The sequence below is a fragment of the Cetorhinus maximus genome, chromosome 16, assembly GCF_964194155.1.
Source record: "Cetorhinus maximus chromosome 16, sCetMax3.hap1.1, whole genome shotgun sequence".
NCBI classification, from domain to species: Eukaryota; Metazoa; Chordata; class Chondrichthyes; order Lamniformes; family Cetorhinidae; genus Cetorhinus; species Cetorhinus maximus.
The window spans coordinates 43,161,431-43,182,996 of record NC_135894.1 but is presented as its reverse complement, the minus strand read 5'-3'; the positions used below and the strand labels follow the sequence as shown (position 1 = coordinate 43,182,996).

General features: G+C 43.6%; 1 protein-coding gene across 5 annotated transcripts in view; it reads right to left on the bottom strand.

Moving 5' to 3' along the window:
- Positions 1-21,182, bottom strand: part of riox2 (ribosomal oxygenase 2) — a 47,303-nt gene extending 26,121 nt beyond the window's left edge. Inside the window, exons 1-8 of one of the 5 annotated variants that reach the window (XM_078559778.1) lie at positions 20,684-21,182; positions 20,252-20,308; positions 11,234-11,673; positions 11,011-11,130; positions 10,338-10,466; positions 7,773-7,876; positions 6,809-6,911; positions 4,585-4,753 (exon numbers count right to left, since the gene is read on the bottom strand). In XM_078559778.1, coding sequence (XP_078415904.1) covers positions 4,585-4,753; positions 6,809-6,911; positions 7,773-7,876; positions 10,338-10,466; positions 11,011-11,130; positions 11,234-11,671 — 1,063 coding nt within the window. In that variant the 5' untranslated portion in view covers positions 11,672-11,673; positions 20,252-20,308; positions 20,684-21,182. Of the gene's footprint in view, positions 1-4,584; positions 4,754-6,808; positions 6,912-7,772; positions 7,877-10,337; positions 10,467-11,010; positions 11,131-11,233; positions 11,674-20,251; positions 20,309-20,585; positions 20,606-20,626; positions 20,647-20,683 lie in introns of those variants that run through there. The other 4 variants (XM_078559782.1, XM_078559780.1, XM_078559779.1 and 1 more) reach the window with 4 other exon arrangements.
- Between the last annotated feature and the right edge of the window lie 384 nt (positions 21,183-21,566).

Below are 21,566 nucleotides of genomic sequence, written 5' to 3'. Positions count from 1 at the left end.
AGCATAAGTTGGTGTTTGTGGCATTTGAGTAGTCTGGGGGCAACCTGCAGGGGAGGCCGCACGACACATACTCAGGACTCCAACACATGTCATATTGATGGTAATGAGATGGTGCAAGGGGTGCCTCAAGGTGTTTTGGCCAAGTGGCATCTGCTGGCATCAGCGCCGCACCTAGTTGCGCCTCCTTGCCATGGGCGCTAAGACCTGTGTGATATTCAAATTGATGGACGCCGAATGTGTCCAAGGTGGCTGTTGAGGGAGGGAGTTGGGACCAGCTGTACTATTTTCTGGGGACTGATGACCAGTAGTGTGGACAGGAGCCGCTGGAGGCCTCAGATGGGCCACTGTGGTTAGGGTGCGGCGTGCGTGTGCAGAGTACATGAGCGATCAGCCCCAATAAATTCTCTTCTCTGTTTTGCAGGCAAAAAGTCGGCAGAACAATGCACGGGAGCACCAGAGGAGTGGAGGTGGGCGTGCCCTCCTGCAGCGCCTCACAACCTTCGAAGAACAGGCCATGGAGCTGGGCAGGAGGCCAGGGCGGCGAGGCTGGGATCCAGCGGCCAGGTATTTGAGGTCCACAGTCCCATCCACTCTGTCTGCCCACCATCCAAACCACTGATGGTTGCTGCAATCGTTAATGCTGAAACAATGCTCATTCATAGACTGAGACACTCTGACATGTGGGTCATACAGATTCGCGTCTCCACCACCTTCCAAAGTCACCTTATCCCATTTATGACCACTATCACCATGGTCTAACATGCCATTGGATCACTGCTGCACAGCCAAAGACTTATTGCATCTGAGGGGGTTTGGGACCTCCAGCACCCTTTCAGTCAGTGCGCCCCACATTACTTTGTCCAAAAGGTCCTCAGCACCTCAGCTGTGAACCTCATGGCACTCAACTTAGATAAATGGCACCACGTTACTCATCCCTGCGCCAAGGGGAAATGTTGCCTTCTGGCCACCCAGTCTATGTCCCTCCCTGCGGAATGAAGGCCAATAATGTGACCTCTCAATCTCCCGTGATCAACGACAAATGTCGCAACTGTTTGCAATGTTTCCTCAGCACCGCAACTATCCAGGCCAGAATGCATCCAGGTCAGGTACCTCTACACTCTCCACACTCCAATGGTACATAACATGCCATGTGGCATTCCTGAGGCCATCTGACCAGCCTGTCTGCATGTGCATTTAATGGTTGGGGCTCCTCTTGACTCTTTTCCACCTCAGCAATGTTCATCTCCTTAGGGTCTTGAAGGGTGAGCGACTTATGAGGCTGGGGGAAAAAGGGATGAAAGGTTGAACTGACTGTACGCTAACTGATGCAGTGTCCTTGTTGTTAATTTCAGCATCACCACCAGAGCGACGCGCACCTCGACACCGCAGCACCTCCTCCACACCTGAGGGGCAACACGTGCAACTTGCGGCACATCATTTCAGCCAGCCAGGCACCAGCGCAGACACATACACCTTGGTGGGGACTTTACCGTCGGCTAGTATCCCGGGTCACAGTGGAGAGGGCACATCACGATCGCTGGAGGAGATGGTAGGGGCAGAGAGTGCCGATGGCACCAGCAGCTGATGGGCTGCAGGGGACGAGGCACATGCTGAGTCCGGCACTGATGACGTGCCTCTGGAGTTGTCACCAATGCAACAGCTGCAGGACAGGCGGCAGGAAGTGCGTTTGCATCTGGCAGGGTTGCATGAGGGAATGCTTCAGTTGGCCTCTGCGACGAAGGAGTCCAGGCAGAGTGCACGTGAAGGTTTGACCTCAGGGCAGAGCTTCAGGCTTCCTCCAATGAGAGATTAGCAACTCTCATTGAGAGGGGGTTCAATCGGATGGAACATCTTATGATTGAGATACGCTCTGACCTGCAAGCCCTCACAGCGGTACTGGCCACGGGTGGTCATTCCCAATGTGGGAGATGTTGTGGGCACCAAGTGTCGGCGCTGAGTGCCCATACATCTGCGGTGAGCAGGGAGGTCGAAAGGGGCCTCATGTCGGCACAGCCGCTGCCTGTCGTCGCTGCGAGCTCCTCTCAGGGTGCTCCCTCTGCCAGTCAACGTTTCTTCCGTTGAGGTTGCGACAACTGGGGAGGTGCCAGTTCAGGAACTGGCTACTCCCTCCCAGGCGGAGCCATCACAGGCTCCACGGGCCAGAGGACGCCCAACAAGGTCATCGAGGCCAATAGGTCAGCAGAGTCAGCGGGCTGTCTCTCAAGCCACTTCGAGCGATGGGGTGGCACCTAGACGTAGCACCCGAAAACGTAAACATAAGGCACGTTAGGCACTCCACGGGTAATGTCACTGGTGATTTTGTGCTGGCCTTAGAATAGGGACCCAAATTGTTCTCATTGCAATAGAGAATTGTTTGCTTTTCTTTTGGACATAATAAAGTCCACTTTTGTTACCATGGCTGAGGGTGTTTCGTTTGTGGTGCATTTTTCTTTTTCACATATTTATCATGAATGTTTGAGTGGACAGTGATGTTTCTGTACTAAGCCCTTAGTTGCAGCTGAAAAGGTGGAAGATGTGGCAGCTAAGTGCCACGTGTGGAAGTGCCAGGCAGTGCTGTTCCTGCTGATCCATGTGTCTGGAACTAGCTGAAGGTTCTTTGGATTAAATTGTCCCAGGTGTCCCTTGGTGTAATTGTGGGTCATCGTTCTGCCCCTCATCATCACCCTGTGCCTCCTCATCCTCTGAGGCACTGCTGGATTCATCATGTGCAGCCTCATCCAGGGCGTCAAGGCCTTCATCGTGAACTGCATCCCCCCTTTCCAGCGCAAGATTGTGCAAGGCGTAGCAGACTACCCACTATCAGAGAGACGCGATCTGGGGGGTACTGGAGTGCACCCCCTGAGCGGTCCAGGCAACGGAAGTGCATCTTGAGAAGACCGATGGCTCTCTCCACCACAGCCCTTGTGGTTTCGTGGCTCCTATTGTAGCGCTCCTCAGCTTCTGTTCTTGGACGGCGGAGTGGCGTCATGAGCCACCTTCGCAGGGGATAGCCCTTGTCACCCACCAGCCAACCATCCAGCCGAGCCAGAGCACTGAAGAACCCCGACACCTGGGAGTGTCTGAGGATGTAGGCGTCATGGGAGCTGCCTGGGTCCCTTGCACAGACTTGTAGAATCAGCATCCTGTGATCACACACTACCTGCACGTTCATGGAGTGGAAGCCCTTCCTGTTGACGAAGGCACCGGGTTCACCTTGATGGCCACATGTGTACAGTCTATTGCACCCTGGACGTGGGGGAAGCCAGCAATGGCCACGAAGCCTCTGGTTCGCTGTGCCTGACTTGCCTGGTTGCAGCGGAAGTGGATACCCGTCTGAACAGAGCATCTGTAACCTGTTTGACACAAGTGTGGACAGCTGATTGGGGGACACCACAAAGGTCACCCACCGAGCCCTGGAAGGTGCCAGAGGCATAGAAGTGGAGGGCAACTGTGACCTCCAGAGCTGCTGGCATGGGGTGTCCACCCACACAGTTAGGGGAGATCTCAGGGCCAATCATCTGACAGATATAGTTGACTGTCTCCCTTGAGAGTCGGAGCCTCCTTCGGCACTGCACCACAATCATATTGAGGTAGCTGCTTCTCCACCTGTATACCCTGGCAGCAGGATAGTGGCATCTTCTGCGGCCCCTTCCACCTTGGACAACCTCTTGGCCCTGCGCCCCTTGTGCCTGTGGCTGGCCACCCAAAGATGGCTCCCCTGGAGGCTGATTGTCTAGTCCTGGCCTCCTCCTTATTCTATCCCTCCCTTCCTCCTCAGGGGAGCTGCCTCCAGTGGCGATGTCAGAACCCATACCCCTAGGCTAAATGGAGGCCTCCGGAAAGCTGCAGGCCCGAGAAAGAGTACTGTCTGCAGACTAGTTTCAAAATACACAAAAAGCTCTTGAAAATCGATGAGAACTGCTAACAATCATACAGGCAACTTTTAAACACTTTCAGAAACTAAAACTTCGTGGAAAACATGAACAACCCCTCTGAGTCCACATATCCCGACATCGCATGAGTTTTATTAAAAAATCCTCTACCCGCCTGCCCGTTGGGCCTGTGCTCCGACCCAAAGTTCTCACGGGCCCCTCAAAATCCAGGAGAATTGGCAAGTTAAGGGCCTTAATGAGGCCTTCGATTAATGGCTGGCGAACGCCCCGCTGCTGAGCGCGCCCGCCGACTGAAATATCGCGATGTCGCGCACTGACGTTGGCACGCTCGCGCGACATTTTAAGCACTGATGTGCGGGCTCCACCACCCGCACGTCAGCCGGAAAATTCTGGCCATAGTGTTTGGTAAGAATATTCCTTCATTATGAACACCTTAACACATATCAATATCCAATGTAAAAAGCTGCACATATTTTCACATTAAAATGTATTTGTCATGTTAGTTTTTAACAAAGGTGTCATAAGCACTAATTGATGACCTTTATTGTCTCAATATTCAAACTTCTGAGGTGTATCCAAAACACAGGGAATTTAATGAAGGGTTGTTTTTAGTTTTTCTGGTGTCCACAAACATTTACAGAGAGCTTACATAAATTAATCCAGTTTTATAGAGAAATCCCCTCAACCTCACCTTGTGTTAAACAATCTGAAGCGTTGCTCAGGTATGGAGGTAATCTGTTTAAAATAAAATCTTTTTTCATTTCGGATGATCTGGTTTCTTTTCCATTCTCTACCTGATCTGCCAACCCTCGCAGGAATTCACTCAGTTTCCTTGCTGAATCGGTTGATGAACTCATTTGCTATAAAACCCATAGAATGAAAGAACAAATGTAAAACGTATATACTTCCATTCACATCTTTAGGACATCTCAAAGCATTTCACAGCCAATTAATTAACATAGAAGAGAAAACATTTAATTTTACAGGGAAGAACAGTAACATATAAAAAAGTCTAATAAATGAACAAGATAATTGAGTTGATTGTTCTACTGGAGGGGTGAATACAGGCCAGGACACAGGGACAACTCCTTGCTCTTCCTTACATATTGCCATTGTATCTTTCACAGCGACCTAAATAGGCAGATGGAGTGTCAATTTAACATTTCATCTGAAAGGCAGCTCTTTCAACATGGTGCTGGGTACCTTAATATTGAAGCACTAGCAATTTAGTTAGCTAAACTAGTTCAGCCTAGATTATTTGCTCAACTCCTGATGTGAAGTCTGAATCCACAACCACTTAATTCATAGGCGTGAATGCTACTACTAAGCCAAACTGACAATATTCAGCTCAGTGTTATCACAATTACAAATATTTCACCTGGCAGCTTGAGCATAACTACGGTATAAAAGTTGTACTGTACTATAAGTTTTCATGAGCAAACTTGTGCATAAGCTGATTTACACACGTTCCATGCTGCAACATTGCTATGCACAAATTTCCTTGGTTGTATCCATCGCTTCCCCAAAAGCCTCTGCCACTCATTTACACAGCTACGCCTTCAACAATGACTAGCTCATGTGAATTACCTGGATTTGCGTGAATACTGTGCTACAGATGTACTCCCAGCAGAGCCTGAACTAACCTAATATCGTCATAAATTAGCTATCTGAATGTTTAATTGGTAATTTTCCTTTTGAATTTTTCTTACTGAGATCTGCACGATACTTAATCAAAATGCTATCAGTCTCTGTGAACCTGAAATTTTTGGAACCCCCTGTTGAGAAGTGCTACACAGCTGGAATGCCTTTTTCAATGGGCATATTTCTGTTATGCATAATAACAGAAGAGGAAGAGGAGGAGCAGGAGCCAAGGTGCTCTGTGAGCAAAGCACATGGTAGAAGAGAGAAGCTTACCCAATTAGTTTACCCAATTAACGGCGCTGTATTTGTACTCATTCTATGTCAATGCTTACATTCTAGCACAGGTAAGCGAACTCCATAAGAAACTGACACAAGTTTCTATTGGCAAGAGCAATGCAGAAACCAGTATAAATTTTGGCATCATTTTGTTCAAGTGCAACCCAGAAAATGCATTTATAGAGAAGCAATTTAAAACAATCCATTAACCTTTGGATTAATGACTTTCATTTTCAGAGATGGGAGAGATTTTTTTTATCCCTTCCGGATTAATCACTACTATAGTGAAGCAATTTGAAGTAAGGATACCCTTCCTCCTCTTACTGTTCTCATTTGATTATCAAAATAATTGGTAGTTCCCTCCACTCTACTGGAACATCCTTCTACAATGTTATTCTTGATGGCAGGCTGGTTAAGAAGTGATGAAAGAGTCAATCTTTGAAGATATTTTGTTTTGGCCAAGATATTTAAACTTAGTGCTGTCCATTTTGCAAATCATAGGATGTTAGGCCTCCAAATTGCAAGCCACAAGCTTGAAAGAAAATGTACCAGATGTCATAATAGCACCGTTGACTTGTAGCCTCACTGATTTACCCCAGTCTTCTGCTGCAACATTGCCACAACAGAGTGCCCATTTGGGCTTGCAGCTGGTCAGCCTTATTTCAAAAGGAGCATGAAGCCAAATTTGACTCAGGCTTCTGGCCAGTATGTGATGACATGCAAAAAGATTATTCCACCAGTTCTGAGTGCAAGTTGAATTTCTCCCCCCGCAGTCTTTTTTAGACACAGCCTATGCTCCCAAATCGAAAAGGCAGATTTTCACTTCTCTAGTAAGCCATCCAGATGAAAGGGCGGAGATAGTAAAAAAATATATTTCAAATATGCACCACAGAACACAGATATTGAAAGAGTCACCTGTGTTCTAAAGTTGCAGTAGAATATCAGAAAGTGAAACAAAATCATTGAATCCGAAAAGGAAAAAAATTAAAGACCATTACCATAAGATATTGCCTAGGCAGGCCTCTGGATAGTTCAATATCTTCTTTCATTGTATCATAAACAAGCCAAGGAATCACATCTAGTAGATAATCTCCCCAGGTACTACAATGAAAAAACATCTTTATTTAAAACAATAAATACCTTACTAGACAAGTGTTACTGCCTATTGACAATCCCTTCTGCAGAGATTGAGGAATATATTCCCAAATATCTTTGAACAGGAGTGAAACAAGTTTGCATTATTTGTAAAAAGATAAAAGCAAAAAACTGCGGATGCTGGAAATCCAAAACAAAAACAAAAATACTTGGAAAAACTACATTATTTGTATTTTGTTTCCTTTGCACCGGTTGCAGTCTAAGTTGTCATATGATTAGTTCCTTAAATTATTCTCATTATTTTTCTGTTTTCTGTCATTTTTACACTTTTCACGACTGGCTTTCAGCTTCTATACAAACATAATTAGTTTATAGAATCCTGCTTAACTTGAAAAGACATGTCACAGTTAAATATTTGCTCTTTCTTTGCTTTAGGCCATTGTTATGAGGTGAATAAAGGCAAGGTACTTTTACAGGAAATGTGTGCACAATAAATTGGTACTATTTTGATCATAATTTGGATTGCAAGACTAGGTGAAGCCCACCGAATCTAGAGGTTTGAGTTGATTGCAAAAATAACCATGGCCATCACATTTAATGCAAAGTGGCTAAGTGGATAGTGACAATACAATTATCACACCATCTGCAACCTTACCCCACTTCTCATGTATCAATTTCATTCATAAATAGACTGAGATTAAGGATGTGTGTGAACTTTAGCTTGCATTTTGGTTAGTTATTGAACTGCTAAAGTTTGAAGTGGTCAGAGAATAAGGAAGTTCAAAGAAAGAATTAATCGCTACTAAAAGTTACGAATTCCGTGTGCAAAATTCCTACAAAACATAAACCAGAATAAAGTGCTCTTACTTGTTCTGGTAAGTGCTTATGGTAATGTGGGTAGAATGTGAGCCTCCAGTTGGGGTATCTGCCTGGTGGATTGTTCCTCTGGGAAAATATAATAGATCACCTGGCTAGAAAAAAGGAAGCAAAAGGACATTTCCTGTATTAGTTTATTACATTTTCTCATGCTGTCCAGGTCAATGGATGGAAAAGGGGAACATTTCTGATTTTGTTCACACTGTATTTCTTTTTAAAATATTGATAATTATTTTCTATTTTCTTTTCACACCCGCTATTTATTGCGTTCTATGGCAGCTATAATGCCACTTGCCACTTGTGCTTTTAACATAGTAAAAAGGTTATGATCAAAACTACTTGACTGATCTATCACAAGAGGAGGAATGTGGAAAATGTACCATATACATAACAAATTGATAAGCTACTTAATCTTATATTAGCTAACAATGCTTTCTGATTTCTTAATTTAACATTCACTCAAATGTTCATAAAACTCAAACTCATACTTTAAATGTAGGAAAGCCAATTACATATTATATCTTGTTTATTTCAGACAGCCAAAGTGAAAGGTGAACGTCCTACAGAATTCACTGTACTCCATGACCATTAAGGGGTGACATTATTTATACTAACTTTATACCCTCCCTGAATCCACAACAGCATCTTATGTCTAATCAGTGGATAACTACGAGCATTGCTTCATATTAAGGAGGAAGGCACTCCAAAACAGTTCCATTAATCTAAATGAAAGCTGGTGGATCAGTGTTGCTAACTGAATGGAAGGTCCCCAAGCCCAGAAATCATTTAAGGTTGGATACACTGTGGTATAGAAAGTACTTCCCTCGCTTTACACAACCCTATTAAGTGTTATTTTCTCGAGAAGCTGAGGTTGCAAGACAATAAATTATAATTATTAACTAACAATTTAGGCAGCTAATTATCATAGTTCAATAATTCTTGTGTGGTTTTACAAGAGTAAGTGTGTAAATAAACGGTGCATATAGTACTGGACTAGCAACCCGGAGGTCACAAATTTACATCCCACCATGGCAAGTTTTGAAATTGAACTCAAAATATCTGGCAATTTATGGACCAGTGCCAGAAAGTTACCATGAGAGCAGATGGGTTCTTGTAAAAACTCAACTGGCTCACCATAATTTTTCAGGGGGTGCTGCCTGCCACCTGTACACATTATGGCCTACATGTGATTAGAGTCTCGCACTACATCCTGATGAAAGGTCGCCTGAAACGTTCACTTTGGTTTCTCTCTCCACAGATGTTGCCAGATCTTTTCTGTTTTTATTCCATACTTGTTGTCAGACCTTTACTGTTTTTATCCCACACAATGTAATTGGCCTTCAATAGGTTCAGAATAATTAGGGCCAGAATTTTTCCCTCATCGGGCAGGCTCGGCAGGAGAGGTCGGGAAGCCAACTGCCGCCCGTGATCGGCTCTGCTTCACGATTTCACGTCGGCGGGTCAACTAAGGCCTGCCCTGTGTGGATCGCGAGTGGCAGCGCTCAGTGCTACCTGTGCGAGTGGGGGGAGGAAGGAGAGTGGGCCTGACATGCAGTTCACGCACGCGCGTAAAAGAGTGCTTAAACTCCCTGAGGCAGCTCCGTGCCTCAGGGAGGGTGAAGTGCTTTCTAAAAAAAAAAAATTAATAGAGACAGTAAAAATTAAAAAAAAACATGTCCCCTTATGTGACTCTATCATGTTTTTAATTCAAAAATAAAGTTTTTAGTTAATGTTTATTTGCTTTAGGAAACCTCATCCCGCTCGTGGATGAAGTTTCCTAAAAAATGTAAAGGCCACTTGGCCTTTTCTCCTGCCCGCCAGCCAAAAGGTTGGTCGGGCAGCATTCATTTTATTTTAATTGGCTTGGTAATGGCTTCAATAGGCCTTTCAATTTTTGGCTGGCGCCCGCCTGCCGAATGAAATATCACACAAGTGCGCGATGACGTTGGGACGCACGCCCAACATCGTTGTGCATCATATTACGCTCAGGCGTGTCAGGTTCATGCCCGCACACCAAATGTTAAATTCTGCCCTCTGAGTGGGCAGTGCATACCACCTTACCAGTGTCACCCAGATCCTCAGAAAATCTTTTTAAAGTCAACATTTCTGAAATGTCCACTGAAAATGTTAATTAGGCAGGCTTCTACCATGCAGTTGGATTTGTTTGAAATATTTTGCTTTAGTGGCAGTGTGTAATATGCATTCACTTTAATATCAGCGTGATCCTGAAATTGCGTTATACTGATGCCAAATGTTTGAGCATAAATTCAATATGAAAGCCTGAACTGACTTTCATGGAAGACTGCTTTCTAAAGGGAGCCTCAAGTATGACTGTTCCAGTCTTCCTTTATAAAGCCACAAAAATAAGGCTAATTATTTACAGGTAACCTTATTGGCCTGTCCTGTACTTGCAAATAAGAGAATGTTCCAGAAATGTACAATATACATAAAGTGTTCCATAGTAATTTGTCACAGATAAGTAAAGACATAGTGCAAAGAAAATTTTTAAAAATGTCAAATCTAACTGAGCACACGCTAATAATATTAATTCTTTACCTTTAATGTAAATTCATGAGTTGGACTTCCAATCCGGTCTTCAGGTTCTATACTGTATTCACGAGCTAATGGTTTTGTGGGTTTGTAGAGTCGCCAGTGCTTCTCTCCCTCCAGCTGCAGAATAAACACCTATCAGTACAAAGAAAGAATATCAGAAGAAATCAAACTAGCAGGATTTCTGTCATTGTTTTGAATACTGTGCTCAAATAAGCAACCCTTGAAACCCTCTCCCTCTCCTTCATTTCTCTTTTCCACACTGTTGCAATAGTACATATTCTATAACAAAACATTTATGCATGAGAGAAATATAGACAATGTATGTATGTAAATACACTTTGCTCACCCTCTAGCATGAACAAATGAACATTGGTTGATATTAATTGCAGGAAGTAACTAACATTTACCAAAATTATGATCTACCAACATAACATAAGAAAATCAAAATAAAAGCATATGGCCATAGACCCTGTTAACTATCATTGCATTGTACAGAGTTAAACTCATTCACCAGGTTAATAAGAAAATTAGAGAATGCAAGTATCCTAACTTTGGCATGTACTGTAGTATAAACCTGCATAATTGAAGCAGATATTTTTATCAAACAAAATATACAATGCATTTTATCCACTCTAATTCCTGAAATGAGAGCAGCAAGGGAAGTCTTCAATCATACCTCAACATCATCATAATGGGGTGGTAGACCCTGAGAACCCTGAGGTGTGATGTAAACATTAGATCCAACTAATGAGCCAAAGAAACATTCCAATTTTTCCTGGATCTTCCACAATTCATCCTTGAAAAAGAATAAATAAAATATGCTTTGCACTGAAAAGAAAATCAAAAGATATTTCTACTACAAATCACACCTGAAAACACAAATCATTCAGAAACAGTACCTTAAACCTCTGTGGCTGGTGAAACTGTATTGTGGCTTTCTTCTGTTCAAAGTCTCTCTTTAATTGCGTGTAGTTAACCTTGCCATCTTTATTTAAAACCTTCTTCTTCCCACTTATACATCGACAAAAATTAACATCTCTTCCATAACATAGATCATCTCTGCAGATTTCTTTTAAATCCTCAAACTTAAATAATGATTGGTAGTAAGCAGCTACTGAAGGGTCATTCTTCTGAATTAGGAGGGGTTTCTGTTCCCAATATTCATTGAAGAACTCTTTACTTCCAATGGGAGAGATCAGACTCTCAAACAAGCTGGCTGGGCTTTTGAAGTTGAGAACTATGCTGGAAACATCTGGATCTAACTTGACTCTTTTGCAGGTGTCAGTGTCCTCTTTCTCAGAATCAGATTCTGGTTTTCTGTCAACCTTCTTCAGCATTTCTTTGTGGGAAAGAAAAAAAATATTATTATCATTTTGACATTAAAAGTAACCATGCTCTTTCAAACAGCAATCAAATTCCCCCCATTCTCCTGCGCTTTCCCCATATTCCTGAAATGTTTATCTTTTAAGTATTCATCCAATTCCTTTTTGAAGGCTATTATTGAATTTGTATCCACAAATGGTTGTCTTTGCGTGAGGCACTGTCATAAACTACATAGCTTGTGCCATGCATTTCAACTATCACAAATGCAGCAAGTCAAAAGCAAGACTTGCGAAATGACACTTCAAATTTGAAATCAAAGCAGAGCACAATTAGAAAGTTTAAAACTGTTGATTTATTCCACCTTGAACTTGCTAAAACACAACTGTGCCAATCAAGACAAAGTACGCATAAGGAGGTTTATTTTTGAGCTGGGTACATTGTAGAGTGAATTTCTGGGACATATAGAGCGTGGCACATATGTCGACATTTAAAGCTTTGAAAAATCCGTCCAAAATCAGGGATCGCTTATATGCCAAGTATAAAACATGAACCTCCAGTGTTGGTGTCAGTGGTCCGGCTCCCCTCCAGCCCCATTCCCAAGGTCCAGGCCTACCCCCCAACCAGAACTCCTCCGAGATGCAGCCCCCCCACCCGAAGAACCCCTCCGAAATCCAGCACCCCCCCCCCCCCAACACGAAGAACCCCTCTGAGGTCCCGCCCCCCAAGAACTCCTCCAAGGTCCAACGCCCACCTCCACCAAGGTCCGACACCCCTTCAGCCCCACTCCCGAGGTCCGACCCCTCCCCACCCCTCTTCAAGGTCCTGCCTCGCGCATCCCTCCCCCCCACCCCTGCCTCCTCCCCCACCCCTGCCTCCTCCCCCGAGGTTCGACTCCTCCCCACCCCTCCCCACCCAATCTCCGAGATCCAACCCCTCTCCCATCCCCTCTCCAAAGTCCGACACCTCTCCATTCCCCACTCTGAGGTAAAGAACTCCTGCAGGGTACTTGATTTTCGGCACATGTTTAACATTTGAAAATTACCATAAGCTTTAATTTCATTCCATTGGATTTCAGGCTAGTACCACCATGAATCATGTATTCTCATTTCTGTGACGATGTAACCATTCTGACGAATTCCGAGGGCCCATTCTGATTCTACATTTCTCAAGATCAGGCCAGTGACTGGTCCCTGTTCCGACGGCACACTTGGTCTTGGTCATCTTCTTCATGGTGGGTTCCTTCTTCTTCCATTCTTGTACTAGTTTTTCACTAACACCGAGTTCCTCCGTTGCAGAAGTTATTTGACGAGCTCGCAAATGTTATGAATTTTAGCTTGAAACCAGCTTCGTACTTTATTATTTTTGTAGGAGGACCCATTTCTATTCATCTGTTGTCATGCACTGCCGCTCTGTGTGGGCGTGTCTTAAACTCCCACACATCTTTCTTGACAACACGGCCTGTATCACCTGCTTGATCCCATGCGCCAACTTATGAGAGTAGAACACTAAAAATTTATTTTTGAGTTGAAAGATTGAGGCTGACTCCTAATGTGAGTATAGCCCCAAACATGCATTTATTCAATAAAAAAAGGGGGGCATCGACTTATATACATTGAAAATAGGCCTAAGCATACATTTTGATGCCGAAAAATGGGGTTACCTTATACAGCAGGTTGATTTATACACTGCAACCTATGGTAAACAAATTGAAAATTCATCTGCTAAACAGTGTTTAAGTAATTTTTTTAAAGGCCTAGTTTTTGAGGGAAAGTTAAATATTGCTCTAAGTTCCATAAAAGTAAAGATGAGGAAAATTACTGAAGTTGGGTTAGTTGGTAGCAGTGTAAAACATGTGAATATTGCATATTAGCACAATTCTAAAGCCTGACTGCCAGTCCAGTACTGTATGCAGCAAAAGCCTCAGCATCAGTCCTAAGGTCACTGCCACAATATGGTATGTTCCAAGAATAACTCAAGCAAGATACAGGTTGGAATAGTGGCCTCAGGCTAGTCTGAGACAAAAGCTATCCCCGGTGCTGTTAATTCATTTCTGGGCATATTCAATTAGCAGTTATCCAACAAGCAATGGTTCATTTCCCCTTGAAAATTTCTATTGCTCATATATATTTGCATAACAAACATTTCTGCTTCATCTCAGCAGGTCTGGCAGCATCGGCGGCGAAGAAAAGAGTTGACGTTTTGAAACGTCAACTCTTTTCTTCTCCGCCGATGCTGCCAGACCTGCTGAGTTTTTCCAGGTAATTCTGTTTTTGTTTTGGATTTCCAGCATCTGCAGTAGTTTTTTGTTTTTATTTCTGCTTCATCGCCCACCCTAACTCTAAGGACAAGCAGCAGGTGATTTGAAACTCTAAGTCAGGTGTGGCCGAGACTGAACAGCCAAAATAAGTAAATGCATTCTTACAAAAAAACCATGTGGTTTGTTACAATCCCTGTAAAGACTGATAACTTTTAAAAAGAAACTCAAACTTCCAGTTAATAGATGAAACAATGACACATCAAGATTTCATATTTCAAGGTATTTACTGTAATAAATGACTAAAACACCATTAACTAAACACTATCTTTATAGGCAATGTATACTTTAAACCACAGAGCAGAATACCTCCTCCCTTCTTATTCTTAGCCCAACTAAAAAAGCCCTTCACAGGTTTACTTTACACTGTCCTTTGCGTAGACATTCAATTTTCCTAGAATCAACCCAAAGTGTTTCTTGGCTCAAGAGAGTTTATTCCTGCTCTTCTCTTTTCTCAACATGGTAACTTACTATCTTAGAACAGCTTTTCACAATGAGGTTTTCCCGGAGGCACCCTCTTCCCCTGGGTGGCAACTCTTCCAGCCTTGTTTTAGCTCCCTACGAATTTGATCTTTTCAATCTGAACACAAGCTTCCACTCGCATTCTTGCACAGCAAACCATGAAGACCTCTTTGGCCTCTAGCTGCTCCCTCTCTCCCAGATCCAGGCAGACTCCAAGCACTGTAATATTCAATGATATTCCAGGAAAGCCTGTATCCTGATCTTTACAATGGATTCCTCTGCACCTTTCCCCATGGCAACATGATTCATGTGGGCCTTGTATCCAGGTAGAAATGCTAATTAGCCATCCTTGAGAGTCAAATTCTCTTTCATCTTGGAACTAAATGGACAGTTTAAAGCACAACTGTTTACAACCAGACACTCTGAACACTTTTCTGGGGCTATGGAGACTCTCAGTCCCCACTGTTAATACACAGATTGCTGCCATGGCTTCCAAGCATAAATATCTCACACCTTCTTCCCAGTAAAATGATCTAAGCCTTCCTTTAATGTCTAACAACTAAACCAACCAGGCTTACTTTCAGGCAGACTTCAGAACAGGTCACATGACAACCTTCATTTTACCTTAAATTTTAAGACACAGTCCCAAAACACAACAATCTTAGAAACCTCATAATTGTAACAGTTTGAACAATCTAAAATAGATACTAATAGAAATAGTTACTTCAGTCTCCCACTTGCTCATAATCCTCAATTCTCTGGAAGGTATCCAGTGGAGATGTTATCAATCCATTCATAATCTCCAAGTAGGGAAACTTGGGCTCTTAGACAGGATAGCAAAAGTACATTTTTGTCTGTTATCAAGTACATTTTCAATGCCAGGGAAGGCCAGCGAAAAACATCATGTCCAGTTCTGTGACTGACTGTTGAACCCACAACCAAATGCCAAAATACCTTGGCATCATGCTTGACTATACATTGACCTACCGGCAATACTTCTAGAGTACCGGAACCAAGGTCAAGACAAGAGTGAATCTCATATAGAAACTGGCGGGTACCAGTTGGGGTGGCAGAGCCAATACACTACACACTGTTTCACTTGCCCTGGTCTACCCAACAGCAGAGTACTGCTTAACCTGATTCTGAAGCCACCACACAAATGTGCTAGATGCCCTCCTCCAGGAAGTCATAAGTATTTTTTCTGGGATGTTGAGACCAACACAGCTCGAGTGGCTTCCTATGCTAGCACATATTGAACGTCCTGATTTCCACAGGGAAAACATCCTCCTCAAAGAACACCACCAGCTGACAGCTAATGAAGCACTGCCATTGATACAGGACCTCAAAAAGACCCCAGGTTTCAACCTTCCACGGAAAATCTGGACAACCCTCAACTGCTTGCAATTGAGCCAAAGAAGATGTGGCCATTCGCTCCACAAGTGGAACATGAGAATCAGCTCAAATTGTGGCTGTGGCCTGTCATGAAGATATTAATGTACATAATGGAAATTATTTTTAAATTGGAATTGTAGTAGGGTCTGGGTATGTGCGTGTGTTAATTGGATTAAAGCCAGCTAGGCTGGGTGCTTTGATGTATGGTAGTTTTGAGATGTTAATAGGGTGACAGTATGGAGAACAGTAAGGTGACGAGTACATTTGCATTTGTTGAATAAACCATTCAAAAGAAGGGAGTAAAGTCTTGCACCTAGCTAGGAGACACCAAGCAATGTGTTTATATTACTAATATAATTGGTGCTATGAAAGGGGTTTTATTGTTAGAAGAGGTAGAGTTCAAAGGCCTAGTGATACAATGAGAATTTACATTCAAAGGGAAGGCTAGGTATAAACAAAACAGAGTTTTGTATGTGCAGGTCAGAGGCATCTAAGATCTAAGCAGCCTGTAGCCCCTACAACTGTGTCTGCAAAGGAAACAAATTGAAAGGAACCTCATTTTGAATTCGTAAGATCAAATGTGCTTTGCCTGGTGTCTTTTCAAAGTCTATGGGTATTGTTGCCTTGGTGAAGGTTTTCCTGGGAGTGAATAATTTGGGGATTTGTTTAAAAGTTATTGTGGTAGAAATTTGTAGACATGTGAGATGTGTTTAATTTCTTGTTAAATTAATAAATGTTTAATTTAATTTATATAAACCTCTTCAGACTTAGTGGTTTCATTTTTGAATTCAGAGCTGCATCTCAAACATACCAATTGAAAATATAGGTTATAACAGTTGTTCAAGTTTTCCTCTGGGATTAAACAATTCAGCCTTTACAAACTGCTGTGTCATAACAGGCCATCCAAGTCAGAGCATCACCTATATAATGAAATTCTGCCCTGAGAGATCCATTCCTGGTGGCATCACAACCGTTCATGCTGTGTCAATCAGGCAGAGTCAACATGGTTTTGTGAAAGGGAAATCATGTTTAACCAATTTATTGGAGTTCTTGGAAGGAATCACATGTATTGTGGATAAAGGGGAACGGTGGATGTGCTGTACTTAGATTTCCAGAAGGCATTTGATAAGGTGCCATATTAAAGGTTATTGCAGAAAATAAAAGCTTATGGTGTAGGGGTAATATATTGACATGGATGGAAGATTGGCTAGCTAACAGGAAACAGAGGGTAGCTAAAAATGGTTCTTTTTCTGCTTGGCCTGATGTAATGAGTGGTGTGCCACAGGGATCAGTGCTCAGGCCTCAACCTTTTACAATTTATATAATTGACTTGGATGAAGGGATAGATGGTATGGTTGCTAAATTTGCTGACAACACAAAATACGTAGAGGACGTAGAAATATGAAGAGGATGTAAGGAGGCTGCAAAGTGAGATAGATAGGTTAGTGAGTGGGCAAAGACCTGGCAAATGAAGTATAACATGGGCAAATGTGAAATTGCCCATTTTGGCAGGTAGAATAAAAAATAAACATATTATCTAAATGGTGAGAGATGGCAGAGCTCTGAGGTTCAGAGGGATCTGGGTGTCCAGTGCATGAATCACAAAAGGCTAGTATGGAGATGCAGCAAGTAATTAGGAAAGCAAGTGGAATGTTATTGTTATTGCGAGGAGAATTGATTACAAAAGTAGGAAGGTTATGCATCAGTTGTACAAGGCAGTGGTGAGACTATCTGGAGTATTGTGTACAGTGCTAATCTCCTTATTTAAGGAAAGATGTAAATGCGTTCGAAGCAGTTCTGAAAAGGTTTACTAGACTAATATCAGGAATGGCTGGATTATCTTATAAGGAAAGATTGGACAGGTTAGGCTTGTATCCACTGGAGTTTAGAAGAGTAAGAGGTGACTTGATCAAAACCTTTAAGATCCTGAGGGGTCTTGACAGAGTGGATGTGGAAAGGGTGTTTCCTCTTGTGGGAGAATTTAGAACTAGGGGTCATGGTTTAAAAATAAGGGATCACTCATTTAAGACAGGGATGAGGAGGAATTTTTTCTCTGAAGGTCGTGAATCTTTGGAACTCTCTTCCTCAAAAGGCAGTGGAAGGAGGGTCCTTGAATATTTTTAAAGCAGAGCTAGATACATTCTTGATTAACAAGGGGGTGAAAGCTTATCAGGGATAGGCAGGAGGTTACAATCAGATCAGCCATGATCTTATTGAATGTCAGAGTAGGCTTGAAGGGCCAAGTGGCCTACTCCTACTCCTAGTATGTTCGTCTGTCAGTTGAAGCTGGTGAATAGATTGTTAACCTCCACATCGAACTATAACTGCTTCCCTAGTCATATAAATAAAAAATTAAGTACATACAACAGGCATGCTCTTATTCCACAATATTTTTAATGTACTCACTAGCCATATAGAAAAAATAAAATCATGTGATATTTTTAAAAATCGTTACAAATCCAGTAACAGCGCAGCTCAGCAAATTCTATCTTCATCTTTTATCTATGAGGAATATAGGGGGGCATGAGGGAGAAATAGGAATGAAAGAAAGATCAGGGCGATCATGGAGAGAAAATGATTGCAGAGAGACAGAAATATTAAGGGCAGGAGATCAGGCATGCAGGGGGTAACATATTAGCATGAAGATAGGTTATCTAACAGGAAACAGAGAGTAGGCATAGATAGGTCATTTTTGGGTTGGCAAGATGTGACGAGTGGAGTACCACAGGGACCAGTGCTGAGGCCTCAACTATTTATAATTTATATCAATGACTTGAATGAAGGAACCGAATGTATAGTTGCTAAATTTGATGACACAGAGATAGATAGGAAAGTAAGTTATGAAGAGGACACAAGGGGTCTGCAAAAGGATACAGATTGGTTAAGTGAGTGGGCAAATATTTGGCAGGAAGAATAGAAAAGCAGTGTATTATCTAAATGGAGAGAGACTGCAGAACTAGGGGGATCTGGGTGTCCTGGGACATGAATCACAAAAAATTACTATGCAGGTACAGCAAGTGATTAGAAAAGCAAATGAATGTTGTTGTTTATTGAAATAGGAATGGAATATAAAAGTTGGGATATTTTGCTACAGTTGTACAGGGCATTGGTGAGACCACATCTAAAGAACTGCATATAGTTTTGGTCTCCTTATTTAAGAATATATTTAAGAGTACGTTGATTCGACTGATTCCTGGGATGAAGGGGTTATCTTATGAGGAAAGGTTAAACAAGTTGGTCCTGTAACCTTTGGAGTTTAGAAGAATGAGAGGTGATCTTATTGAAACAAATAAGACCTTGAGGTAGCTTGACAGAGTGGATGCTGAAAGGATGTTTTCCTTTGTGGGAGAGACCAGAACTAGGGAATACAGTTTAAAAATAAGGGGTCTCCCATTTAAGACGGAGGTGAAAATATTTTTTCTCTCTCAGAGGGTTGAGTGTCTTTGGAACTCTCTTCTCCAAAGAGTGGTACAGGTAGGGTCATTGAATATTTTTACAGCAGAGGTAGACAGATTCTTGACTAACAAGGGAGTCAAAGGATATCGGTGGTAGGTGGGAAAGTGGCATTGAGGCCACAATCAGATCAGCCATGATCTTATTGAATGTCGGAGCAGGCTTAAGGGGCCAAACGGCCTACTCTAATTTGTACGTTCATATGTATGTTAGAGGAAGAAGAAATTAGGGCAAGAAGGAGCAAACTAGTAGGAAAGAGATGCGGACAGATCAGGGAAAGCGATATTGGCATAGTCATACCCGTGGCTACTGGACAACGCTCGACTGCAGAACCACCTTGCAGCTCTTTGCATTGCCTTCAGTGCTTAAATATCTCTCTTGTGTCAGTGATGGGAAACAGAAAGAATGTTCAAGGTCTGAGCTGACCAAAAAACTGTACAGTTTGATTAGGACTTCATGTAACTTTTATTATTGTCATGGCTAAATAGTGCATTAATCTATTTCCTTACGTTGCTGGCCACTCTGCGCTGATTAAACACGTTAAATATCGAGTTTACCCATTCATTCTTTGATCTCTTGATTTCAACAAAATAGGCAGGGAGAAAGCGGAGGTGGGGGCGCTTGGTGGCACTGAACTTGAACTTGAAGTGAAGGGGGGGGGGGTGAACAGATGAACTAAACTTGATAAGGTAGGTGAGTTTGGTTAAGATGGGAATTTACTATGGATGGATTGGGATTTGAAAGAGGGATTAGAGTCAGAGGGGGGGAGGGGCCGGGGACAGTGGGTGGTGTCTGAGGATGTACAAGAGCCAGTGGCGGTACAGGACAGTGAACGCTTTGCAGCCTTACTCCAGCCACAGGCAAGGGCAGTTAAAATTCCTGACGGGACCGAATCCCTCACACTCGCCCTGAGGGGGTAATCGCCGCGCTCCCCGGTTCTCTGGAGACGCTCTCGCGCCCGAGCCGCCGTCACCCGGAGACGCTCTCGCGCCCGGGCCGCCGTCACCCGGAGACGCTCTCGCGCCCGGGCCGCCGTCACCCGGAGACGCTCGCGCCCGGGCCAGCGTTACGCGGAGACGCTCTCGCGCCCGGGTCGCCGTTACCCGGAGACGCTCTCGCGCCCGGGTCGCCGTTACCCGGAGACGCTCTCGCGCCCGGGTCGCCGTTACCCGGAGACGCTCTCGCGCCCGGGTCGCCGTTACGCGGAGACGCTCTCGTGCCCGGATCGCCGTTACCCGGAGACGCTTTCGTGCCCGGATCGCCGTTGCCCGGGTCGCCGTTACCCGGAGACGCTCTCGTGCCCGGGCTGCGTTACCCGGAGACGCTCTCGCGCCCCGGTCGCCGTTACCCGGAGACGCACTCGTGCCCGGGTCGCCGTTACCCGGAGACGCTCTCGTGCCCGGGCTGCGTTACCTGGAGACGCTCGGGCTGCCGCGTGCCTGACGGTTTCCACTTTTTCCAAACGGGCCTCAATGACCAGCGCCACCCTCCGCAGCTTCCGACAGAAACCAGCTCTGGAAATAGGTTCCGGCCGCTGCCGCAGTTTTCTGGTCGCGGTGTTATTTTTAAATGTTGTTTGGTGCCAATGTAAGTCTTTTCGAGCGCCAGACAACGGATGTGACAAACCAAATAGGCTTTGTTACACTTCAGAATCTTTGTATTCAGGCATTTTTTTTTACATCGCTTCCGCGAACCTGGACTAAACTGTATCACAGTTAAAGCCATTTCAAAGTTTAAACGTAAAGGCGATCTGTCCTCGGTTTGACGTTCAAATATATTTTGTTAATTAAGGGAATGTAACTTCGCGGCTCTAGGATACAGATTTGCCATTAGCAGCTTAACCTGTGATGTCTGGAGTGGCTTCGTCAAATCACATTTCAACCCAGCTCCATAAATAGACTCACTGAGGCAAAAAAAAACTTGCTTAAAAGATGTTCATCTCTAACATCTTCAAGTAATGTTGCACCATTGTCAGTCTGATTTTTCAATGTTTTTTCGTAACATGAGAGTGTCACTGTTTGCCCATAGGTAGGGTACACCCACAGTGCTGTTGGGAGCGAGTTCCAGGATTTTGACCCAGTGACAATGAAGGAACAGTGATAAATTTCCAAGTCAGGATGGTGAGTGACTTGGAGGGGAGCTTTCTGGCGCTGGCGTTTCCATGTGTCTGCTGCCCTTTTCCTTCTAGTTGATAGTCGTCGCAGGTTTGGAAGGTGCTGTCAAAGAGCATTGCTGAGTTGCTGCGGTGCATCTTGTAAAAACATGATGCTCTTGTACAGCAGTAATGA